The following is a 23,532-nucleotide window of genomic DNA, read 5'->3' as shown; positions in this document are numbered from 1 at the left end:
GTCTTCCTCCCTTAATCCCAACCAGTTGCGGATTAAGGGTGCCGCCCCTCCCCGAGCCTGGTTATTCTTCTTGTTGAAAAGGAGTTCTTCCTTCCCACTGTCACCAAAGCACTTGCACATATGGGGGCCATATGCTTGTTGGGGTTTTCTCTGTTTTCTTTCTTTTTTTCATTGTAGGGTCTTTACCTTACAATATAAAGCACCTTGAGGCAACGGTTGTTGTGATTTGGCGCTATATAATTTTAACATTAAGTTATAAAAATTGAATTGAATTAAAAAGTAGGCAACACAATGGCCTCAGTAAAAGAAAGAAATGAGTTCCAATAGTGACCAGTAGAAAACCACCACATTCACACGGAAAATAGGGTACACAAGATTTATTTTTCTTTCAAAGCTGGAGATGTAATTCTGGCCAGCAGTCCAGGGCATAAGTGCACCATGGTCAGAGTTATCAGCCTGGTTCCAAACAGGAAAAGATGGTCACTCATAAGGACAAGCAGTCACATATCAGCCTTGCAACTTCCCCAAAAAGACTTTCCACCCACCTAAAAGGCCTTGTGTTAGTAGGAAGTGAGTAATAATAATGAGTAAGAATTATAATAATAATTACACATATTTTCCACTGAAATGACATCAACATACTTTAAAAACATGTGACATGTAAAAATAAGAAGTTTTTTTTTTTAAACTCGATTAATAAACTAAGAGTGGTTGCATTCAAGCTGCAACTTTTCTTTCGTTCTTTGACTTTTATTGCAAGTTTTTTGCTAACGTGAACATGAAACAGTTTTTCCTCAAACGAATTAAAGTTTCAACAGTCAGTCAGAGATTCAACACAGTTTATCCTATAGCAGGAATATTGTCCTATTCTTCACAAAAACCTACGTTTTTACAGTTTGTTGCCCAACAAGTGTCCACAATAAAACCAAAGAGCCAAAAATAAATCTCTAACTAACACCAGCTCACCTTCTTTTATAGGAGGGACAGAAAAAAATAGAAAAAATTCTTGGCAATCATTTCAACTTGACTTCATTGGGAACAGGTAGGCCATTCACAGCTGCTACGGCATTATCCACCATGCACTGAACCGTCCGTTTTATTGTAGCATAGGTGTAGGTGCCAACGTGGGGTGTGATGAGTACATTAGGCAGGCTGAGGAGAGGGTGATCCCTGCACAGAACACAGCAAGAAAAGCATCAGGAGACAGCTGATGTTCATTCATGCTTCCTTTAATTTTCATCCCATTTTGTGTGACTGCATGCACAGGCTGGTAAAGGGGGGATATTTTCCTCTCCAAACAAAATGAACACATCAGAGAGAGCGAGGAAAAACGGCTCAGACTGAAACACCACAGAAGACAACAAAAGTGCATGATGACAGAATCATTTCCATTGTTAATACCTAACCAAATCACAAACACTCTCAGGGAGGTAGGTGTAATATTGTCACAATCTACAATGAAAAAATACTCTCATGAATTTCTCAAGGCAAAAAAATGGAATACTATTCAATGGCCAAGTCAGTCACATAATCTCAACCCAATAAAAGATCCTTTTCAGATAGTGAAGACAAAACTGAAAGAAGAGAGACCCACAAACCAGCTGAAAAAGAAGGCGGATGCAGTAAAGCTCTGGGAGAGTAGAAAACACAGCATCTGGTGACACTCATTGGTTCTAGACTTCAGTAAGTCATTGACAGCAGAGGATTTTTAAACAACTGTTGAAACCCGTCCTTATATTTAGCTTTTGTTTTTAGTTTTTCCAATTAATTTTGAGTGTCTAAAAAATGTGTAAATGTATATATAAACATGTCTGTAATTCCTAAAGAGTTAATCTATTACTTCTGTTGAACCCCTTGAATTAAAGCTGAAAGTCTGCGTCTTAATCAGACTGTTTGATTTAAAATCCACTGGGTGGTGAACAGAGGGAAAATTACAAAGATTTTGTCTTTGTCTGACAAATAATGGACTTAACTGTACATCTTGAAAAAATATTAAATGTAAGATTCTTCAAGCGTCACACTGAAACCAGCACTGCATGGCTTAAAACACAACTTAAAGGCCCTGTTTTGTTCTAATAAGAGTCTGTTTACACTGTATGCAAGAAGCCATTAACCTTGAGTGCCTCACATGTAAGAGTTCATCATTATTATTATGTGATGTACTGCTCTGGCTGCAGAGCGTGGGTGTCTTCAGAGACATATTACCTGGGCAAAGGTTCAGGATGAGTCACATCTAAAGCTGCAGCTCGAATTTCTCCAGACTGCAGAGCTTTGACTAAAGCATCCTGATCAACAACCAGACCTGAAACATGAAAAGTCACAAAATCAGGCTGAAACTCAGAGACTGGTGAAGACTCGCAGTCACAGTATCCTCACCTCTGCTGACGTTGACCAGGGTTGCAGTGGGTTTCATGAGGGACAGCTCCCTGTGGCTGATCAGGCCTTTGGTTTCAGGGGAAAGGTTGACAACGAGCACAACAAAGTCGGCCTCCCTCAGCAGGTCATCCATGTTCTCACAGTAACTCGCCCCCACTGACTGCTCATCTTCAACGCTCCTGAACAGCACAAAAAAAAAAGCAATCACAAATGTACAGTTAATGCTGCCACATTTATTAATGTCAGATTTCTTTAAAAGCTGGGATTCAAAAACACTATAGTGCCAAAAGCATTTGCTCACAAAACACACGATGACCTTAAATGAATGTCGTGTTTTTAATTCCGCTCCGGACTCGTGAATCTCAACCCAGCAGCAGCGGTAACGTTTGCACGTCCTCTCCCGTTAATGCGGCAGGTGAATAATCAACTAACAGTGCATATTATGTTAGCGCGATCTGCCTTTTTACAAAGCCTGCCATTACTGTGCATTTAGGTGACCATGATGAGAGAGACAGACAGAGTCTGGCTGGCTCAGATGCTGGCAGTTCTCGCTGCAGTCTACCGGTAGCATCTCCTTTTGGGCCAGGATAGACGAAAGTTCAGTAAGTGAATGTGTTTAATTGTAGGCAGGGACATTACTGGATATTCTTGTGTAATTGCTACAGAATAATTTATTTTATACTTTGTTATTGCTACAGAAGAATATTTATTTTATTATTTTACGTTTACAATTTTTTTTTCCTGGGGACCCTGTGACACCCCATTGAAGAGCCATAGGCTGGATCTCTTAAGATCTCACTGTTGGGTTTGTAAGACCATGTTACTCCTAAATTTCTATCTTGTTCAAAGAGAAGATATTAAACAAAGTTCTAAGCTAATCGACCTCAGTGTTCTCCTTTTTTAAAAAGAATTGATAAGAGAATTGATAAAGAATCGAATCATTAAACAGAATCGAAAACGGAATCGGAATCGTGAAAATCTTATCAATACCCATCCCTATTTACAACGCTACATCTGAGTTTTGCAATGGGTGAGTGAATACTTCTGGCAGTAGTGAAGTACTGTGTATCTATTCAGGTCACTTTAGCAGGATTTTTTTGATCTGTTCGATGAATTGGTGCTTACCTTCTGTGTCTGTTGTGATACAGGATCTTCATATCAAACCCTTTGCTTCTCTGAGCAATTTTGTATCCGATGTGTCCCATTCCGATGATCCCCAGAGTCGACCCGGTGACTTCGACTCCCACCAGGCTTTGTGGTATACTGGTAGTCTTGGGGTCAACAGCTATGTGGTGACCTATGAGAAACATTGCCATATTTCCAGTTTAAATATCTTTGGGTTTTACTCAAACTGCTCCACCCTGGGATCAGATTTCAACCTTTGACCTCACCTTCAACTATCTTTCTTGCGGATGCCAGCAGCAGACCCATAGCCATATCTGCAGTGGCGACACTCACCACGCCGGGCGTGTTGGCCACCTTCACCCCGAGACTGGTAATGTACGGCACATCCAGGTGGTCGATGCCCACTCCTCCATTGGCGACCACTTTTAGTGATGGAAGCGAGCTGAGCAGCGACGGCTCGGCTGCAGGGAAGGTGTTCCACATCAGTATGGCCTGGATCTTTGGGCCGTGCTGCTGGGGGTTTTGTAGAAAGTCTCTGAGGCAGATTATGTTGAAGTGTTGTTTTATTATGTCAGTGACCTCTTCGATGAAACCCTGCTCGCCCACCTCTGAGATCAGAGCCCACGGTTTGTCCTCTGCCATCGTCTGATTGGATAAAGCACAGGATTCGTAAAGGAGAGGGTAAACAGAAAAGAAAGGCACTGGGACCAGTTCCCACCTGTTTCCAAACTTTACACTACGATCTGGATTATTGCCTAGCATTGACATTAGTTAAAATCCAGTTTTATCTTTTTTATTATCCCCAAATGTATCATCCAGATGACTAGAACCACTGACAGGTAAATTTAATGACATTGGTAACCAATGCTACGGTGGTACCTGTCAAACGTTGACGTGTATTTAGTATTAAGTACATAAGAATTGCTTTTTCTAGTCCATTTCCTGAACATTGTAGTTTCACTACGGCAGACCCACGTCATTGACAGCTGCCGTGACACCATTACGTAGCCAAGCTCGTAGTGCATGTAGCTTGGGAAGGTTTCTAATGAATCGCTGCATTCTTAAAGATTTTGAATGGAGTCAGGTGACCAAACAGAAAAAAAACCTTTTCAAATGGAGTTTAAAAAAATGGATGTACATGGTTGTATTTTCTGTGATAGTGAGTTGGCAAATCTTTTATTTTAGTGTATTACAATGCAGTACTTATGGTTGCAGGCCAGGGGACTCATCCTGCCCCAGGATGTGAAACAACTGTGAAAATAATCAAGACTGGAATCTGTTCAATGAATACTACCAATTTGCTTTTGTTGGGGGAAAACTCTGTAAAAGACCCAGGAGAAATAAAGACACAATGAGACAAGATCACTTTTTATGCTTTAACGTGCACACGGGTAAGCTGTTCAGAACAACTCACAACGTGTACAGAGGCTGGGCACTTTTTATAGGAAAGACAGTGAGAACAGGATAAGAAAATACAAAACAGATAAAATAAACAACTCCATATATGGCGCTAGTCTCGTCAGCAGAGAGCTGGGAGAAAGCTGTGAGAGATAAAACAATCTAAAACAATATGTCCCAAAACAGTATGTCTTTGCTGAGAAAGTCTAAAAAGATAATTCTAAACTAATCTAACCATAGACAAAAGGGCATCTTTGTACATTTAAAAGAAGGTAAAGAAACATAGAATCATTTTTCCTGTAACATTCCCTCCTGTTTTAACTTATTTTAAATGTATACAACAATTGTCTGTGAAGGTTATTTATTAAGTATCTTAAGCAATTTTTTAATTTTCAAAATGTCAGCATAGCAGAAATGGAAATCATTTGGTCTAAAGAATAAAACAAAATAAAATAATAAAAAGAACAAAGAAAATCATAGTAAATGAAAATCATAGTAAATGAAATAACAAGTGGAATAAACAAGAAAAAATAATAAAACTAAACTACAAAAAATAAAGGATAAAAACCTTATATTGTACCTGCATAAACTACTAATGTGTTAATCAGTGCATGATCACTTGACAAGTCATTTTTAATCACCACGTCATTCATTAGCAGTTATTACAAGTTCTCCTCTAACAGAATTGCAATGGGATGCTGTTCTTCTTGAGGCACGGCAACATAAGCAGTCATTGTAGTTGTTATCATCTTTGAAATCATTACTCTTAGACATGGCGGTGTAGCTGCTCCAGATGTGTGGTCAGTGACATATTTCTGCAGAATGGTCAAATTCTGCAAAGCTTCATAAATGTCTCCGCTTACAAACTCCTCCTTGTGATGCTGTTAGCAGGTCTAGAGTCAGTCTGTTCTGCAGCACCATCGTTCTGATGGCCTTCTGTTCTCCTGCTAAAGCCGGTCCCAGGGTCTTTGTCAAAGTTGATGCGTCGTAGCAGAGCATATCGGTTGATCTCCACATGATCCCGCACCTCGGCAGCTCCAATGCCGGGGATCAAGCTCTGTAAGAATTTCACTCCTCCTCAGATGCGAAACTCTGGTTCCTTTACTGCTTGGTGCCGTCCGTGCACATCCTGTCTGGTACTGAGTCTTTGTTTGTAGTGGCATCCGGTAGATAGGTGAGTAGGCAGCTCCCCCACTGCCCGCGATCCATTGTTCATCACACATACTGGCAGTTGCGCTGCGTTCAGCTTGTTCAGTAGAATTACATCAGGCAGTGGGTCTGAGACTTGGGGCCAGGTCAGTAGGTAGGTCTGTCCGGAACAGTTCACATTTGTGGGTGATGATGACCTCCAGGTTGCTTTTGCTGGGATGCTGTAGTTGGCCTTGGACCAAAGAGTACCGTAGCCTGGATGTGTTGCCAGGCCCAACAGACACCAACTGCGATCTTCAGGTATGCTGTACGGCCACAGGCCAGACGTCTGCGAGGATAGGGGCATATGGGTACATGCATAGCAGTCAGTTTTATTATTCCAGTGAGCTGTAGTGTTCATAAACTGCCACCAAAAGTTAGTGGCGTAGCCATGGGGAAACTTGGTGTACTGTCCTTTGTCATACAGTGTCTGCCTTTTCTTCATATTGCGTGACTTGTTGTCCCTCACGGAAGCAAAGATGAGGAGCCCGGCCATGGTCAGGGCCACTGCAGTTATTAAGAGCCACCACCTCATGACGACGGGACACACCCTCCTGTCGCGAGTAGACCCCCCGGCCAGGAAAGCTGACCCCTCCACCGGGCGAGATCACAACAAGTGGGCAAGCCTGCTGTCAGCTGCAGTGGCGTGTCTAGAAAATTTTTGTTGGGGGGGCCAGGTAGGGGCACAGATTTGGAGAAGGGTGGCAGATTTAATTGGCAGATAATGTTTAAAAAAAAATTCTACCAACCCTTAACCATAATTCAATAATCCTATAAACCTAATAACCAAATGCACTTTTAACTCTTATTAGAATGAGATTTTAACCACTACGGTGCAAAGTTTTTAGATACTGCGTTGATAAAGTACAAGAGATACAATCAGTGCTTTGTCAGTGTTTACTCAGCATTCAAGGACAGCAATATTTGCATAGTATTTTTACTGACATATAGTGCACATATGTTTTGGGCAAAAACATTTTTGAAAATTAAAATACGAACATTTGTAACAAACAATTGACAAATTAGCCAGTTCCAATGCAAAACTTTATCTGCCTGTTAAAAAAAGAAGATAATCTTCTCACAAACTGGTGTTTGATTTTGAAACAGGAAAAAAGTGGAGAAACAAATGAAAAGACTAATATTTGAATAAAACCTGAAAGCAAGTAAATACTTTCTATGCTGCCTTATGATAAACTTTGGTAATATTGATAAAGAACAACACTGGCTGATGATGAAATACAGTCAGCTGGCATGGTGACACTGCCAGTATTAACCTGCAGGGCTGGACTGGGACAGAAAAATTGGGCATTTTCACTACAGGCCGACCCACCAGGTAGTAAAGCCATAAAGACTTTGACTGAAAACAAACGCTGTTGTGACAGTGATGTACACTGTCTTGTTGGTATATGTATGATTTCTATACATTTTACGTCAGATAAAAACTTTGGTTGTAAGATTTAGATAATTATTTAATAAAAACTAGGTATTTTAAATGAGAATAAGAAAGAAAAGTATTTCTTTGTGCCCCCCTTTCCCTGTTAATGCCCTACCTGGCCCCCTGGCAAAACTTTGCTAGACCCACCCCTGCACAGTTACCAGCTGTCAGCTACATAAAAAAGGATCCTGGTGTTATTTATCTCTCAGAAACAGTTGATAACTTCAACTCATTCATGTCACCTAAAAGGTAAACCTGTTTCTCCATCACCTGTTCAGCTCTGATGGTTCAGTAAGGACATCTCCTGGTTTCATCTTCATGTTTCCCTCTCACCACATATCTAAACAGACATCATGACCAGCAGCTTTACAGCTGTGGCTCCAGCAAACATCAGCTGATACTAGAAATTAATATTAAATACATTCTAACAACAGCTGATCAAGCTTAAACGTGCTGCTGTTGTTTAGCGCAATATCCGCTGGTTTCCTCTTTCTGGCGCAAGGTGGGCGATAAACAAACAAGAGAGAAAAGCCGATCAGCTGATCATTGATCAGTTTCATGATTGAAGTAGCAACAGGAGAGGGAGGGGGAGAGAATGAGAGAAGAAGAGGCAGCTGTGCAGCATAAAGACAGAATAAATCCAGCTTTGTGTCTTTTTTCCATTCTAGCTAAAGTCCGGGACAAACTGCGTCTCTTCTCAGCTCAATACGAAACGCGTAATATTTTCTCTGAATGAGGGACCATTCCATTTTTTTAAGGAGCCGTTGGCAACTCTACTAACTAACCTTATGAATAAAATAAAGTTCACTATCAGTAACATCATAGCACCCACCCAGCTGGCTAAAACGCAGTATGAGTTATTGCAACTGACAGTAAAAAGTCAGCAACATGAAAATAAACTCCACCTAAACTTGGTTTATATCTGACCCAGATAGACTGCAGGTCATAACTTCTTACCTGAAGTTCAGTTCACCTGTCCTCATTTTCTTTCACCGAAAAATTGTTTCCTGCAGTGCCGTCTTTCGCGCTTGGCTCTCCTACCTTTGCTAACGTGATGCGCATAGCGCAGAAGCCATGCTGCATTCACTTACACTCGGATATCTGAGCGTCACCGTGAAAACATAATCGGACATTTGATATTTGATTGAATTTTATCGTTTTGCCTTTGGGGTGGCACCTGGGGTGGCCAGTCTGGTTTGGGGGGTGGCCTGTGCCCCCCCAGGCCACCCCGCTGGACACGCCATTGGTCAGCTGTGTTTAGATGGCTTCACTTACTCGCCTGCAGTGACTCTGATGGATCCAGGATGGTCGTTCCGCAATTTTGCAAGCGGTCGGTGTAGTGAGGAGGACTTGGTATGGCCCCTCCCACCTGGGTGTGCTCCAGTTTTTCCTTTGGAGCACCTTGATCAGAACCCAGTCACCGGGCTTTAGTCTGCAAGACACTGGAGAAACATCATCAGGTTGTTGATTATGTACAATGATCTCTTTGTTTTCCAATAGCTTAGACATCCATTCTGCTAATGTGTTTTCTCTGATTGCTTTGTCTATTGGTTGACTGGTGATCGGCAGTGGGAACGGCCTGCCATGAATGATTTCAAATGGAGTTAGTTTATGGGAGCCTTGCGTTAAGCGCATCCACATTTTCACTAAACCCAAACATTCAGGCCACGGCCTTCCTGTTTCTGCCATGCATTTCCTGAGCCTTTGTTTTATAGTGCCGTTAGTTCTCTCTACAAGGCCTGCGCTCTGAGGGTGATAAGCACAGTGGTGTTTTATGCTGAAACCGAGTGCTTCAGAGACCTTAGTGATGACATCATTTACAAAATGAGTGCCGTTGTCTGATCGTATCAAAGCTGGGATGCCATATGTGGGTATGAAGTGATTGCACAGGCACTTTGTTACTGAAATTGCATCTGCCTTTTTCACTGGATAGATTTCCGGCCATTTTGAGAACACGTCTATAACCGCTAGGGCGTATTTTGACCCTTGACATTCGCTTAGTTCAATAAAATCCATATGAATTGTGTGAAAAGGATAAGGTGGAGTGGGAAAACGGCCTCTTTTTGGTCGCAGATTTCCCTGAGCATTATATTTTTGACACGTCATGCACGTTCTGACAAATTGTTTTGCTGAAGTTTCAAAATTTACAGTGTAGAAATGAGAGTTGACAATACAGGTCATTCCCCCCGATGACAAATGCGTATAGCCATGAGTCACTAATGCCGCCATCTTGTGGAGAGATTTTGGCAGCACTGGCTTGCCATAACACATCATTAAGTCGTTTGTCAGAACTGCACCGTGTTTTAGCCATTTTGCCTGCTCTGCTGTGCTTGCTGCTTTTTGTTCATTTTTCAACACATCCAGTGGAATCTGATGTGTGTTTACTGCCATCAATGTGATGTTTGTCTTTTGTGCCGCCTGTTTTGCTGCTCTGTCAGCAAAGTTATTGCCTGTAGCAATGAAAGAGGCGTTGTAAGAGGTTGGCATGCTGAACTGGTTTTCCGGTTGGTGTAATCATTCCTCTGGTTTTCCAGATTTTTTGCAAAATGATGCACAGCAGAGAAAACATACTGGCTGTCTATATAAATGGTTATTTGTTTATCTTTGTGTATTTCACATGCGCAAATCACAGCTGACAGCTCAGCGCTCTGTGCAGAATATGAAGAAGAAAGTGGTTTTGCTTCTATTATTTTACTATCTGTGGTTACTGCGTAACCTACACAATTTCGGCCTGTGCTGTAAGGTCAAATGCTGTTCTCCTAGCTTCCACACTTGCTGATCATAAGGTGGATCTGGGCCTGGAGTTTGTTTAAATCTCAGAATGTTGTGATACTCGGTCGGTTTCTGGAAAGTGGATGTGGCGTGTGTCATTTAGCATGCACTCAGGTGTAATACCAGAAAAGAATGGCATGACTGCTATCTTAAGTTTTGTCAGAGCGTCTCTACCTAGCAAATTTACTGGACACGACGGGTCATATATGCATTTAATAAAGCACCTGCGGCCACTTGCTGTATGTACTAGTTCTAAAGGGGCAGTTAATTGTTGTACAGTTGTGTGGCCTGAAGCTGACTTTACAACTAATTTGTCCTTTGAAAACTGTCAGTTTAAGTGGCTGCCTCAAAACTGTTTTGCATTATTTCTCTGTGGCCTACTCCTACAATCTCGTGTGAAGTGACCTTCCTCTCCACGGTTCTAGTAGGCGTTGTCTCTATGTTATCTGCTGTTTCTGCGTGGCTGTCTGCAGCCTTGGTGTTTGTGACTTTGCTCGCCTCTCTGTTCCTGATAGCCACCTGCGAATTAGTGTTTTAGTCTGTTGTCAACACGTCAGCCTTATTTCTAAGTTACAGAATGCTTCTTCTCCTTTTTTTTTTTTGGTTTGGGAGAATAGATGCAACTCTACATTTTCACTTAAGGCATTTTTAGATAATTTCTAGTTCTTCAAACAATTCATGGATCTCACACATTTCAAACTTTCAAGTTAGGGTTGTTTCCCATTTATACAAATATATATATATATTTAACTTTGCATTGCTCACAGCTCATAGCTCACAGCTCTAAACCTAGGCATTTTTCAATCATATGCCTAATCACTATGTGTCACTGTGATTCTCAAGTATTGTCACAAGTTCGTTTAAATTCGTTTCCAAAACCAACAAAATAATCAAACAAAAACAAAAAACATAAACGTGTCAGGACACAAAAGAAAAAAGAAAAATGCTGCCACCCGAACAAGGCAGAAGTCTGCATATGTTGGCTTTTAATAGCATGCAGCTTGTAACATGGTAGACTAATGTGCCTGTGTTAATTCAGCTCCATATTATTGTGTGAAGTTGCACTGGGTTGGGAGTGGTTTTGTGTGTGTCACATTTTTGGTGAGCCAATGGCTGGAATGGGGTTGGACTAATTAGAGGCAGGTGTACTTGATTGCACTGATACACCGGTCTTCTTATAGCCCACACTACAAACACTGCTGTGTTGTCTTGTCTCTCTGTGCAGGTATGTAATGTGATGAAATCAGATATGTTTGGGATGGATGGGTTTTGCCCTATGAATTTTATATTAAGTGTGTTGTTTTGTCTCTCTGTGCAGTCCAGGGCCTATTATATGCCACAGCCTAAAGGCAGCAGAGTTGCAGAGGCTTGAGTGACCACTGACTATATGCTTGCAGGGTGGTGGGTCTCCAAGGACAACTTCTAACCCTGTTAAAGGCAACATGTGGAGTGCAACTTGGCTGTGTGGCATGGCTGTGTGGCATAGCTGGCTCTGGCCTTGGGACTGTGTGTTTTTATACAATTCTTAAGTGGGACACTGGACTGTTTTATCTTTTATCTCTTGATATATTTTTTGTCAATAAATTATCTTTTAGAATTTTATTGACTGACATCTTTTTGCCCATGACTGAAACGGTTGGTCAGACCTAGAGTCTTTCTTTGGGTGTGTTACAGCAGCTTCTGCTCTAAAAGAAACAAATAAATATTGGTTGCTTATTGGTTGTTATTATAGGTGTGCTCTATATCTCAGCAATGTGTCATTCTAGGATGAAGGTTTCAAGCTGGTCAAGTGCCTCTATGCACTTCATTAGTTTAGTTATTCTCCGTATTGTCTTCATCTCACATGTCATTACACTGAGTTTCAGCAAACCTTAAGCTTGATGCAGACTACTGCTTAACAATTATCCACCTCACATCATAACCGATTAAGGTGCCTCTTCATATTAATATTATGTCATTGTTAATATTATCCTCTTTGTCTTATATAACAGCAATAGCATATTATAATATTTTATCAGTGTGTACCACTATACTACTCCTGAGCCAATTTGATAGTTAGGATCATCTTATTCAGCAAACAGATAATTTTGAATTCATCCAATCTGCGGTCACATTTGTTCTCTCTGTTGCATGGCGGACCAGGCAGTTCTATTATAATATATTATTTATATTTTATTTTGTATCCATCAAGGGCTTCAGATGACCTGCAGAATCATCCTTTTCCCAGGGTGGAGACAGTTACCTTTTCACACACTGTCCTTGGCTGAACAGTGACACAGCCTTAATATACCTTATTTATTTTATTAAAATATTTTCGTGTGAATTATTTGCTTTATATTCATTTTATACATGCTGGGCATGGTCATCATGCCAACTGTGTTTCATTGTTAATATCACTTTACAGGTTGTTATCCTTGCTATTATTAATTTCAAATACTCTAAAGATAATTTCTACTGTAACTTTCCCTTTGTTTATCTTTATTTCGTACTTTTTATATTTATATCTACTCAGTGGGGTCTGTTTTCAACCCTTTTAAACTACTACAAAACTACTGTGATCTCTAGTTTTCACTTAATAAGGGATTATTATGTTCTTCCTGATATGGGTGTTGCTGCAGATGCGGCTGCAGGAGTGAGTGATGGTTTACTAAAAGGATTGTGGGAACTGCACAGTGTCTCGTCTTCTGGTTTTACTAAACTGGCAGTTGAGTTCTGTTCTTCTGACTGTTTATATTTTGTTTTCTTAAATCTCTCAGTTTACAGACACTGTTTTTGTCCGGCGTCTGGACTTTTCTTTTCTCACCACTGCTCGTCAGCAGGAGTGAGTTTTAATTTCACTTGCTTGATTACCCATCTTATTTATGTATTTACTTATTTTTGTTTAAGTAATATATACACAATACAGCTGCTATCACCTTCGCTGGTATTAGAGACGAGAGTGGTTGCTCACACGCCCTTCTACTTTCGGACTATTTCCAAAAGCGGTGTGAACTTTACGAGACGGAACTCGACCGTTCTCTCAACTCACCAGCACGTCAGTGAATAGCAGTAAAAGAAAAACACAGTAGGAGCAGCTCAGTCTCTTATTGGACCGTGAAAATTCAGCTTGCTCCATTAATTAAAACAATACACACACACACACACACACACACACACACACACACACACACACAGCTTCGACGCGCGCGCGACCAGAACCCTTATGATAAGGGGAGCTCCCAGAGCTACTTACTCCCTAGACCCAGTCTAGACCCAGCTGGGGGAGCTACCCAGAGCTCCAAAGCTACCAGTCGACGAGCTCCCAGAGCTACCAGTCGACGAGCTACTTCCGCTATTTTAAATTCCCTGAATTCAAAATGCGCTTTTACGCAAGATTGTGTCAGTGTGTCTGTATCTACCTGGTCAGTGTCGCCGGGTCTGGTCCACCTCGATCGGGTCCCACCACCGTGGGTCGCTTTCTAAGACGTTGGCCAAGACCCGAATTTAAACGCTCTTGGACTTTTATCACACACCTGGTGTGTGAGCTGTCGACAGACGAACAACGTGGACTGGTCACGGAGATGGGACACGATGGAGGCGCTCCGGCTGTCGAAGGACCAAGAAATGTTGGGGGAAAACTCTGTAAAAGACCCAGGAGAAATAAAGACACAATGAGACAAGATCACTTTTTATGCTTTAACGTGCACACGGGTAAGCTGTTCAGAACAACTCACAACGTGTACAGAGGCTGGGCACTTTTTATAGGAAAGACAGTGAGAACAGGATAAGAAAATACAAAACAGATAAAATAAACAACTCCATATGTGGCGCTAGTCTCGTCAGCAGAGAGCTGGGAGAAAGCTGTGAGAGATAAAACAATCTAAAACAATATGTCCCAAAACAGTATGTCTTTGCTGAGAAAGTCTAAAAAGATAATTCTAAACTAATCTAACCATAGACAAAAGGGCATGCTTGCACATTTAAAAGAAGGTAAAGAAACATAGAATCATTTTTCCTGTAACAGCTTTTAACTGAAATATTTGTATTCACAAATGCAGAATTTTCAAGGCTAACCCTGACTTGACTGGAAGAATGATCTAAATCTGTTTAGTAAGTTTCCGAAGGTATTTAAAAATGGATCAGCCCTTAAATTATTCTCATTACTTAATCATTTTAAGTTAATCTTACTGAGTGACCCAGAATTATGAAGAACAATTACCAATTAACAAAAAAGTTTCAACTAATTCCTCTTGTGGGACACCCACACTGTATGTGTGCAGAGCTTCAGCTCCATGCACTCAATGACTCTGGAGAAATTAAAGGACATAATAGTTGACATGAAATTCTCAGTTGATTACTCTACCTGTGTGCCAACATTCACAAAGATGCCGCAAGATTCCAGAGAAATTAAAGGAAATTTCTTCTCAACTGCAAGAAGATTTGACTGAATTTCCAATAGAAGTAAATCAAATGAAAAATTAAAAAACATATTCTCTTCATATCCTCATTTTCATTTCTTCATTTACACACACACACACACACACACACACACACACACACACACACACACACACACACACCTTTACTGTGTCTTCAAAGGCACACTATAATAAACGTAATTCTGATGTGTCAATCCTTTTTTTTTAGTCTGTTGAACAAAAATAAGCAACGAAGGAGAAGCGCTACCATAAAACTTAGTGCAGGAGCGCAAGAAAATTTAAGCCGCAGATAAGCGGCGGTTAGCTTCACGGAGACCATTTTAAGGTCGTTAGGATTCTCAGCTCTCTTTTCCCTACTCCCTTATGTACCATCCTACTCTCTTTCCTTGACCTCGATGACATTTCGAAGTCAAAGAAAAGTTGTTAAGAAAAGGCGACAAGGTGTACTTTTGGAAGGTATAGCCCTAATGTTTTCTTAAAATCACCACGTTTTTCATTAGCTCAGTGTTTTAGGTTAAATGCTCTGTGAGACTGTCGGTCACAGCCCACCCCTGGACCAGGCTCAGCAGCACGACCCACAAAACCTGTTTATGTTGTAAATTCACTCACAGTTGTTGAGCTCTTTCCCGGGTGCTCCTCAGAGAGGAAGAACTCTTTAAGGAACGCGCAGGATTTCAAAATAAGGGCTCTTAAAAGCAGTATGACTTGAAACGACAGATGTCTCCTTAACATGGATTTCTTATTCAAACATTTAAACTTAGATCATATTATTACATAACTGGACGTCTTTATTTACTAAAAATGACAGCTCACTTATTGTTTTTAATCTTTTATATATATATATATATATATATATATATACAGTGGGGCAAAAAAGTATTTAGTCAGCCACCGATTGTGCAAGTTCCCCCACTTAAAATGATGACAGAGGTCAGTAATTTGCACCAGAGGTACACGTCAACTGTGAGAGACAGAATGTGAAAAAAAAATCCATGAATCCACATGGTAGGATTTGTAAAGAATTTATTCGTAAATCAGGGTGGCAAATAAGTATTTGGTCACCTCAAACATGGAAAATCTCTGGCTCTCACAGACCTTTAATGTCTTCTGTAAGACGCTTTTCTGTCCCCCACTCGTTACCTGTATGAATGGCACCTGTTTGAACTCATCATCTGTATAAAAGACACCTGTCCACAGCCTCAAACAGTCAGACTCCAAACTCCGCCATGGCCAAGACCAAAGAGCTCTCGAAGGACACCAGGAAAAGTATTGTAAACCTGCACCAGACTGGGAAGAGTGAATCTACAATAGGCAAGCAGCTTGGTGTGAAGAAATCAACTGTGGGAGCAATCATCAGAAAATGGAAGACATACAAGACCACTGATAATCTCCCACGATCTGGGGCTCCACGCAAGATCTCATCCCGTGGGGTCAAAATGATCATGAGAACGGTGAGCAAAGATCCCAGAACCACACGGGGGGACCTGGTGAATGACCTGCAGAGAGCTGGGACCAAAGTAACAAAGGTCACCATCAGTAACACACTAAAACGGCAGGGAATCAAATCCCGCAGTGCCAGACGTGTTCCGCTGCTGAAGCCAGTGCATGTCCAGGCCCGTCTGAAGTTTGCCAGAGAGCACATGGATGATACAGCAGAGGATTGGGAGAATGTCATGTGGTCAGACGAAACCAAAGTAGAACTTTTTGGTATAAACTCAACTCGTCGTGTTTGGAGGACGAAGAATACTGAGTTGCATCCCAAGAACACCATACCTACTGTGAAGCATGGGGGTGGAAACATCATGCTATGGGGCTGTTTTTCTGCCAAGGGGACAGGACGACTGATCCGTGTTAAGGACAGAATGAATGGGGCCATGTATCATGAGATTTTGAGCCAAAACCTCCTTCCATCAGTGAGAACTTTGAAGATGAAACGAGGCTGGGTCTTCCAACATGACAATGATCCAAAACACACCGCCCGGGCAACAAAGGAGTGGCTCCGTAAGAAGCATTTGAAAGTCCTGGAGTGGCCTAGCCAGTCTCCAGACCTCAACCCCATAGAAAATCTGTGGCGGGAGTTGAAAGTCCGTGTTGCTCGGCGACAGCCCCAAAACATCACTGCTCTCGAGAAGATCTGCATGGAGGAATGGGCCAAAATACCAGCTACTGTGTGTGCAAACCTGGTAAAGACCTATAGTAAACGTTTGACCTCTGTTAATGCCAACAAAGGTTATGTTACAAAGTATTGAGTTGTATTTTTGTTATTGACCAAATACTTATTTGCCACCCTGATTTACGAATAAATTCTTTACAAATCCTACCATGTGGATTCATGGATTTTTTTTTCACATTCTGTCTCTCACAGTTGAAGTGTACCTCTGGTGCAAATTATTGACCTCTGTCATCATTTTAAGTGGGGGAACTTGCACAATCGGTGGCTGACTAAATACTTTTTTGCCCCACTGTGTGTGTGTATATATATATATATATATATATATATATATATATATATGTACACATTTCAAAGCTTTAAGCATTATTAATACCTCAGGCTCTTCATGCAAACAGAGTCAGAGAGAGTTATTTCGATCACGTTTGTTCATAATGTGATTGTTTACTTATTACTGTAACAACGATAATAATCAAGTAACAATTAAAAATTAGTAACGAGGCAATCCTTTATATCTTAACCCTTATGTGTAACCAAATTCAACAGGTGTAGACTTATTAAACAACGCGTGCGGACATGTATGACAGTTATAGACAGATATACTTGACAAAAGGAGCTTTAACAACAACAACAACAACAGCAATAAAAGCAGCTAGCATTCAATATTATTATCTTATTTTTTTTATTCATCATTTCATAAGAAGCTTTTAGTTAAGGTCACTGCCCCACTTGAGTGGCTCCAAACTGTGGTGGTTTTACACACTTGCCTAACAAGTGAAAGACGCCCAGAGACGCAAATCCCTTTGGGGTTGTGTCAGGAGCATTCCACATAAAAATAAAGAAAGAAATTAAGAAATCATCCTTAAGGTGTGTGGAGAGGAGCAACAAAGTAGTGAAAAGAAATAGGTTTGCATAAAAATTAAGAATTGTTGAACAGAGGAAAATAGATACTCCTGCTGAAAAATAGTATTATCACTGTTTAAGGAAGTTAATTTGAAAGATCATATTTGTTAAGCAAAAATACAGAGAGACTGAAAGAGTCTGGGGCAAAACTGACTAGAAGAGAATAATAAAATAGGAATAAATGGGGATAGTAGATCCCTTACTGGATTATCAGCCTAATAAAAGATTAAAAGCTAAATAAGTTGAAAATGGAGCTGATTGAATTGAATACAAGTGCAAAAAGGATGAATTGGATCTGGAGCATAAAATAAACTAGATCATAATTATAATATATACAAATTAATAATAGCAATAATAATTTAAACTAATATTAATACTATTAATAATAACAGAGCTGGGATGAAAACCAGATAAATAAATCACACAAACACATAATAAATGAAATAGGGAGGTTTGTGTGGTGTTTGGCAAATATAGAAGGTAGTGGTGATGATCTAAGAACATCTGGTGTGGAGGGTGTGACAGAAAAATAAATAAATAAGAGCATATTTTGGTTAGAAAGAAGATACGAGAATCAAGATGCCATCAACAAATAGATCTAAGTGAAATGCAGGAGTGTAGAGGATAATAATAATGGCTCAGAGATTGCATGTCAAATGTACAGTGAGGTTTAGTTATCACTTAGCTTTGCTATGTGTTGTCTTGCTGTTCATATGACTCGGTTTAATAAACCCTGTTTCAAGAATTCTGCTCTTTTCCAGAGGATCTTTGATTTTAATTGGATCTAAAAACTTGGTTACCTTGTTGTCTTCAAAATTTCTGACCCAACATCATTCGTTTCCATCATTTTCCACGCTGCACACACACAATCTGATACTAAATGATACAGGTCACAGGATCTCCTGAATGTCTTCACTGTAAATGAGAAGCTGGACAATACCATTACTTTCTTTAGCTGGCACACAGGTTTGTGCGGGATCGTCGCCTTAAGAACCCAAGAGGCAAGTGCTGGAGCCCACAGGTTCCTTACACGCCGGGTATAGCACAGACTGCTCATTCTGGCTGAAAAGTTAGTGATATTATGCATATTAATTACGAGCTCAGTAACAAAGAGCCCGTAGGCTGACAAAATTATTCCAAACATTCCTGTGTGCTTGGAGAGCAAGTGTTTTTAAAATAAGTAAGAGAGCTACCTTTCAGCTGAAACCTGGGTGGTTTGTCTCTGCTGCGTCCTCAAACTGGCATGAAGAGCGAGCTGGTGGGAAAAGAGCTTGTTCTAGAGAAATATTAAACACATAAGACCTTACGAGGATTATTTCTTTGACAGCACATTGTGACATGTACTCCCTCCAGCACGGAGAAGAGAGAACGGGAAGAAACCACTGTTCCCAGCGACTGGGCAGGTGGCTGTTTCCTGGATGCTGATTGGTGCACCAGCCTTAGAGAACGATCAAAGGTCAGTCGCCACTGTCCATAAAGAGACAGTCCATGAAACTCAAAGGAAGTTTAGAGTACATTTGGTTTATAAGTAATCTGGAAACCATTTAATGACAAGGGCAGAGTAAAAAGAAAAAGCGTCATTAGCACAAAATCAAATAACAAATTTTTACATTATGAACAGTGTTTAACCCCCTAAATATTATGCATTGTACACATGCAATTCATCCTAATTAGCATAACTGGAGGCTATAAAAGCTTTATTTTTTTCACCAAACAACCCACATATGCTCAACCATAAGAATATAAGCCAGTGCATCCAGTTATCCCAAATTTCTAAAAGAGTTCAGATGGGTCACGTTCACATCAGTCATGATGAAAGTCCTGAAAAACTGGTGAAGTCAGAAAATTTAAGGAAAACTGAGGCTGTGGGAGATGAAGAAGATGTTACAGTAACTCAGACATTTTTTTCTGCTTATCCATTTCAGGGTCACAGAAAAGGCTGGAATCTACCCCAGCTGTAGGAGGGGAGGCAGGTTACACTTATAACAGGTCACCAGTCTGCCTCGGGGCTAACACAACTGCTCCTCGACTGGCTCCTCGACTGGCCCCACAGCAGCTTGTGCTCCCACCCTTACATCATTTACCCTGAAAACACATATGTGTCAGAGCCGGATGGAAATAGGAGCATTTTTAAACATGCAAGACTGGGACCAGTCGCAGTTCTCGATGATTTTGTTGAACGGTGAGATGAGCCCAAACTTCAATTAAACAGTCTGACACAATGGTCACTGCTTTCAGAAAATGCACTCATACACAAGAAGTCACGTACTTTAAGGGACGGAAGGCAGAATTTTTTGAGTCTAATAAATATCTTAAAAGATTTACTGATTGAAAGCTGAACTTTGAAACAAACTATGAAGCTGCCAGCAGAGGAAGAGAAACTGTCCTCTTTGTGCTGACTAAGAGCTCTTAACGACCAAAAGCTTCTTATAGCACTGAACTCCTCTCTGAGCCTCAAATACTTGGATTTCCACAAGGACACAGATTACTTTGAGCATGCAACCACTAGGTGGCAATCAGACATTAATCTGTGACTCTGGCGTGGAGTGGAGACCTGCTTGAGACTCTGCAACAAATTAAAGCTATGAATCTTCAGGCAGCAGCCATGCTCTATCACGCAGTTTGCTAAATATATATGTAACATTATATATATATATACATTTTTAAAGATTTTATTACATTTTTAAAATCTCTTGTAAACAACTGTTTTTTTTAGGGAGATAGAAGATATGCTCACTTAGCAGTTTAGCCTCTTAAATTTAAAATAATGACAAAGTACATGAGCGGAGAAAGACTCTTGTTCTAAGTCTGCATGTCAGTAAGTATAGTTAGAGAAAGGTACACAGACAGTGTGAAATACTTACTTTCTTACTAAAGAAAGTAAGAAAGTAATGCATGTATTTTGGTTTGAAGTGTTGTGAAATGTTGTGTCATCACATGATTTCACATTACATCATTTAAAACTATTGATACTTTTTAAATAATATAAAATGATCATTTTCAAATTAATGCAGGGTTTGTAGCAAAATGTAAGAATGTAGTGTCTTGTTTTGGTTTGATATTTTTTTATGTGTATATGTGTGCGTGTGTGTGTGTGTGTGTGTGTGTGTACACTTGCATATGGTCTGGTTATGAATCAGTGAACAATGATTTGTAAATTATTAAATAGTATTGAGCAGTGTAGGATCACATAAGTGTAAACATCACCCTACTCTTTTTCAGGCATGTAAATTGTGTTGTATAAAAAAACTCAACGTTGTATTTCTTTTGCTTTGTTTATTTTCTGTTTTCATATTTACATGTCAGAAATAAAACATTTAATCAGTCAATCAGTCAAGTATCACGCTTGTCATAAATACACAGTGATAACACCCCTAGTTTGGACGGTAAAATATTTGCAAAGCTTGCATACAAAGCTTGTCTAACCACCTGTCATACATGCATTGTAAGCAAACACAAGTTTGCCAGGAATACTGCTCTGCAGCTGTAGTTCTTTGAGATAAGGTAGAAATGCTAAAATTGAGGAGGGATATTTTAGGGCCACTTTTCTTGTTTGATCAAACACATTTTGTAGTGTTGCTGCAGAGCTTTACATATCACCCTCACCTGATGAACCTGAGGTGTTTGCTTTGATGTAATTGCCTCTGTGTGTGTGTGTGTGTGTGTTATGCATCAAAGCATCAGGGAAGGTCATGTGTGCAAGGCGACTGCAGATCAGCAGCTTTCCTGCTTTTTACTGTTGCATAATCTCAGGCTCTCTTCTTCTTCTCCCTCTGTCCTTTCACTCCTCCTCCACACCTGTGTCTGTCTTTTTCTTTTCTCTTTCTCCTCTTCACCGGCTCCTCCCATCCAGCTCAACCTCACCCTTAAGCGTGTACGGAGCTGCAAGCTTCTCTCTTTCTGTGGCCAAGAGTCATTTAGGCTTTCATTAAGCCAGTTCAGATCTCCAGCCAAGCTCCACTTCCATCTGCTGCCACATCTGACAGCAGGTGGCCTTTTAGCAAAGTGCTGACTCACATGGTAAACGCAGCGATTACATCTCCGCCTCATTGCACAGCACTTTCAGTGCTCTTCGTCTCTGATCACGTGATTCGTGTCAGATGAGAAGGTCAAAGGAGAGTTTGGATTTTTGGGGAAATACCAGTTCTTCCAAATAAACACGTCACAATTCATTATGACAGAGTTTGTGGCGTTGCATGTTCGAGTCTCATGTCTAAAGAAAGGTGACAGGTGTTACAGCTGGCCTTAGGTGTCACACTTCACATGACACAGCAAAGAGAGAACAGAGAAAGGAAAAGTCCTTAACTACACTGCCTGTAATAGATCGCTGACATGAGGCCCATCCTTACTCTGCTTATTGGCAGCACACAGCTCTGAAGTCGTGCCTTTTTTTCTCTGTATGAGCAGATAAAAATAAAACAAAAAGCCATGGAGAGGACACAGGACTTTTATATTTATTCAGTGCTGTCTTATCTACTTCAACATTTTTTATTTTTGTTTTTCATGTATATTTGAAATGTGGAGGAAAACACAAAAATGTGCTTCATTTAGATGATTTTTTTTTCCCTTGCATGAATGTACCCACGAGGGCAATTAGTGGACTTTGATATTACCATGTGAAACATAGTCAAGAACTAAAGCGAAACATAAAGCTCCGGCAGTAAAAAGTTCACATTTGCACAGTTTCTTCTAGATTGTAAGGTGCAAAGGTTTGTGTTCATTTAAATATAAAAAGAAATGCAATAAAAACTCATATTTACTCTTAGATTTAAAAGCTTTTACCATTTATTCAAGTTCTGTCAAATAAATGTTCCCAAAGTTACACATCTCAAAGGTGCTCTACTGGATTTAGATTGTTGTTGAACATTGTAATGTTCAAGAAACCAGTTTGAGATGATCTGAGCTTTGCAGCAGCCATCAGATGATGCAAGCAACATTTTTTTCTAATCTTCTGTTATCAAATTTCAATCAGCCTGTGTGAACTGCAGCCTCAGTCTCCTGCACTTAGCTGACAGGAGCGGAGGTTGGTGTGGTCTTCTGCTGCTTCAAAGTTCAGAGATGCTCTTCTGTATATGTTGGTTTTAACAAGTAGCGATGCTCAGTTAGAATTTCAGCTGCGTGCCTGAATGCAGTGAATTGTGCTAACAAGGAAAATGAACAGGTGTACCTAAGGAAGTGGACAATGAGTGCATATTGGCCCTGTTACCTCACGGCACAAACCTTCTTTACTCCCTGCATGTGCCTGGTGGCTATAGGTGCAGACATGAGCTTCAGTGAAAAATCTGAGTGGTTGGTGAGGCCAGAAAAGCAAACCCATTTCCAGGTGTAATGAGTACCGCATACCTGACCTTTATTTAAAGGTCAGTTTTTCTTCACTTACATTAATGATCAAAATCCTGGAGACTTATCTCTACAACGTACAAACTGCAACAATGCAAACAAGTACATCATATCGACTGTACTTTTAAAGGTACAAAAAGATACTCCACATTGTTTCACTACTATTATTTGAACAAACAAAAGTATCTGATTATTTTGCTGTTCAATTCTAAAAAATGAACAATAACTGAGTAAATAAATAAATGAAAACAGATGGAAGATCTCACGGCTAATTAGGGTAATAGTGACATGAACAAACGAGGGAGGCAGAGACTGACAGCTGAGAAGAAAGGATAGGTTTGGCTTCATCGCTCTGTGAATAACTACACGGGGGACAAAAGTTAGTTGTGCGTGCATCAAAATGAAAC

At 40.4% G+C, this 23,532-nt stretch overlaps 1 protein-coding gene across 11 annotated transcripts; it reads right to left on the bottom strand.

Moving 5' to 3' along the window:
• Positions 1-362: 362 nt before the first annotated feature.
• Positions 363-19,153, bottom strand: LOC147303963 (uncharacterized). 11 transcript variants are annotated; one of them, XM_086279617.1, is made up of 8 exons: positions 18,979-19,153; positions 18,732-18,847; positions 8,798-8,964; positions 3,768-4,146; positions 3,502-3,673; positions 2,377-2,555; positions 2,206-2,302; positions 363-1,170 (listed from the first exon to the last, which is right to left on the bottom strand). In XM_086279617.1, coding segments are annotated over exons 2-8 (1,152 nt in total). In that variant the 5' UTR covers positions 18,733-18,847; positions 18,979-19,153; the 3' UTR covers positions 363-1,013. The 11 variants fall into 11 exon arrangements, with proteins under 11 accessions (XP_086135743.1, XP_086135744.1, XP_086135751.1 ...); XM_086279618.1 differs by having other exon boundaries at positions 3,768-6,737; positions 18,726-18,847; positions 18,979-18,994; XM_086279625.1 differs by having other exon boundaries at positions 8,802-8,964; positions 18,726-18,847; positions 18,979-18,994.
• Between the last annotated feature and the right edge of the window lie 4,379 nt (positions 19,154-23,532).

The sequence above is a fragment of the Aulonocara sp. 'chitande type north' Nkhata Bay genome, linkage group LG22, assembly GCF_057382095.1.
Source record: "Aulonocara sp. 'chitande type north' Nkhata Bay isolate Kocher_YH1m ecotype deep benthic linkage group LG22, A_spYH_male_GT1.1, whole genome shotgun sequence".
Taxonomy (NCBI): domain Eukaryota; kingdom Metazoa; phylum Chordata; class Actinopteri; order Cichliformes; family Cichlidae; genus Aulonocara; species Aulonocara sp. 'chitande type north' Nkhata Bay.
This window is presented reverse-complemented; position numbering and strand designations above follow the sequence as displayed.

What these genes read in the sequence shown, in the direction of transcription:
- LOC147303963 (XM_086279616.1), bottom strand. Translation starts at nt 10,009, where the DNA reads ATGCCAACCTCTTACAACGCCTCTTTCATTGCTACAGGCAATAACTTT. An exon ending in CGCAAGAAAGATAGTTGAAG is followed by an intron (nt 3,674 to 3,767) that starts GTGAGGTCAAAG and finishes TGTTTCTCATAG; the next exon opens with GTCACCACATAGCTGTTGAC. An exon ending in TATCACAACAGACACAGAAG is followed by an intron (nt 2,556 to 3,501) that starts GTAAGCACCAAT and finishes TGTGCTGTTCAG; the next exon opens with GAGCGTTGAAGATGAGCAGT.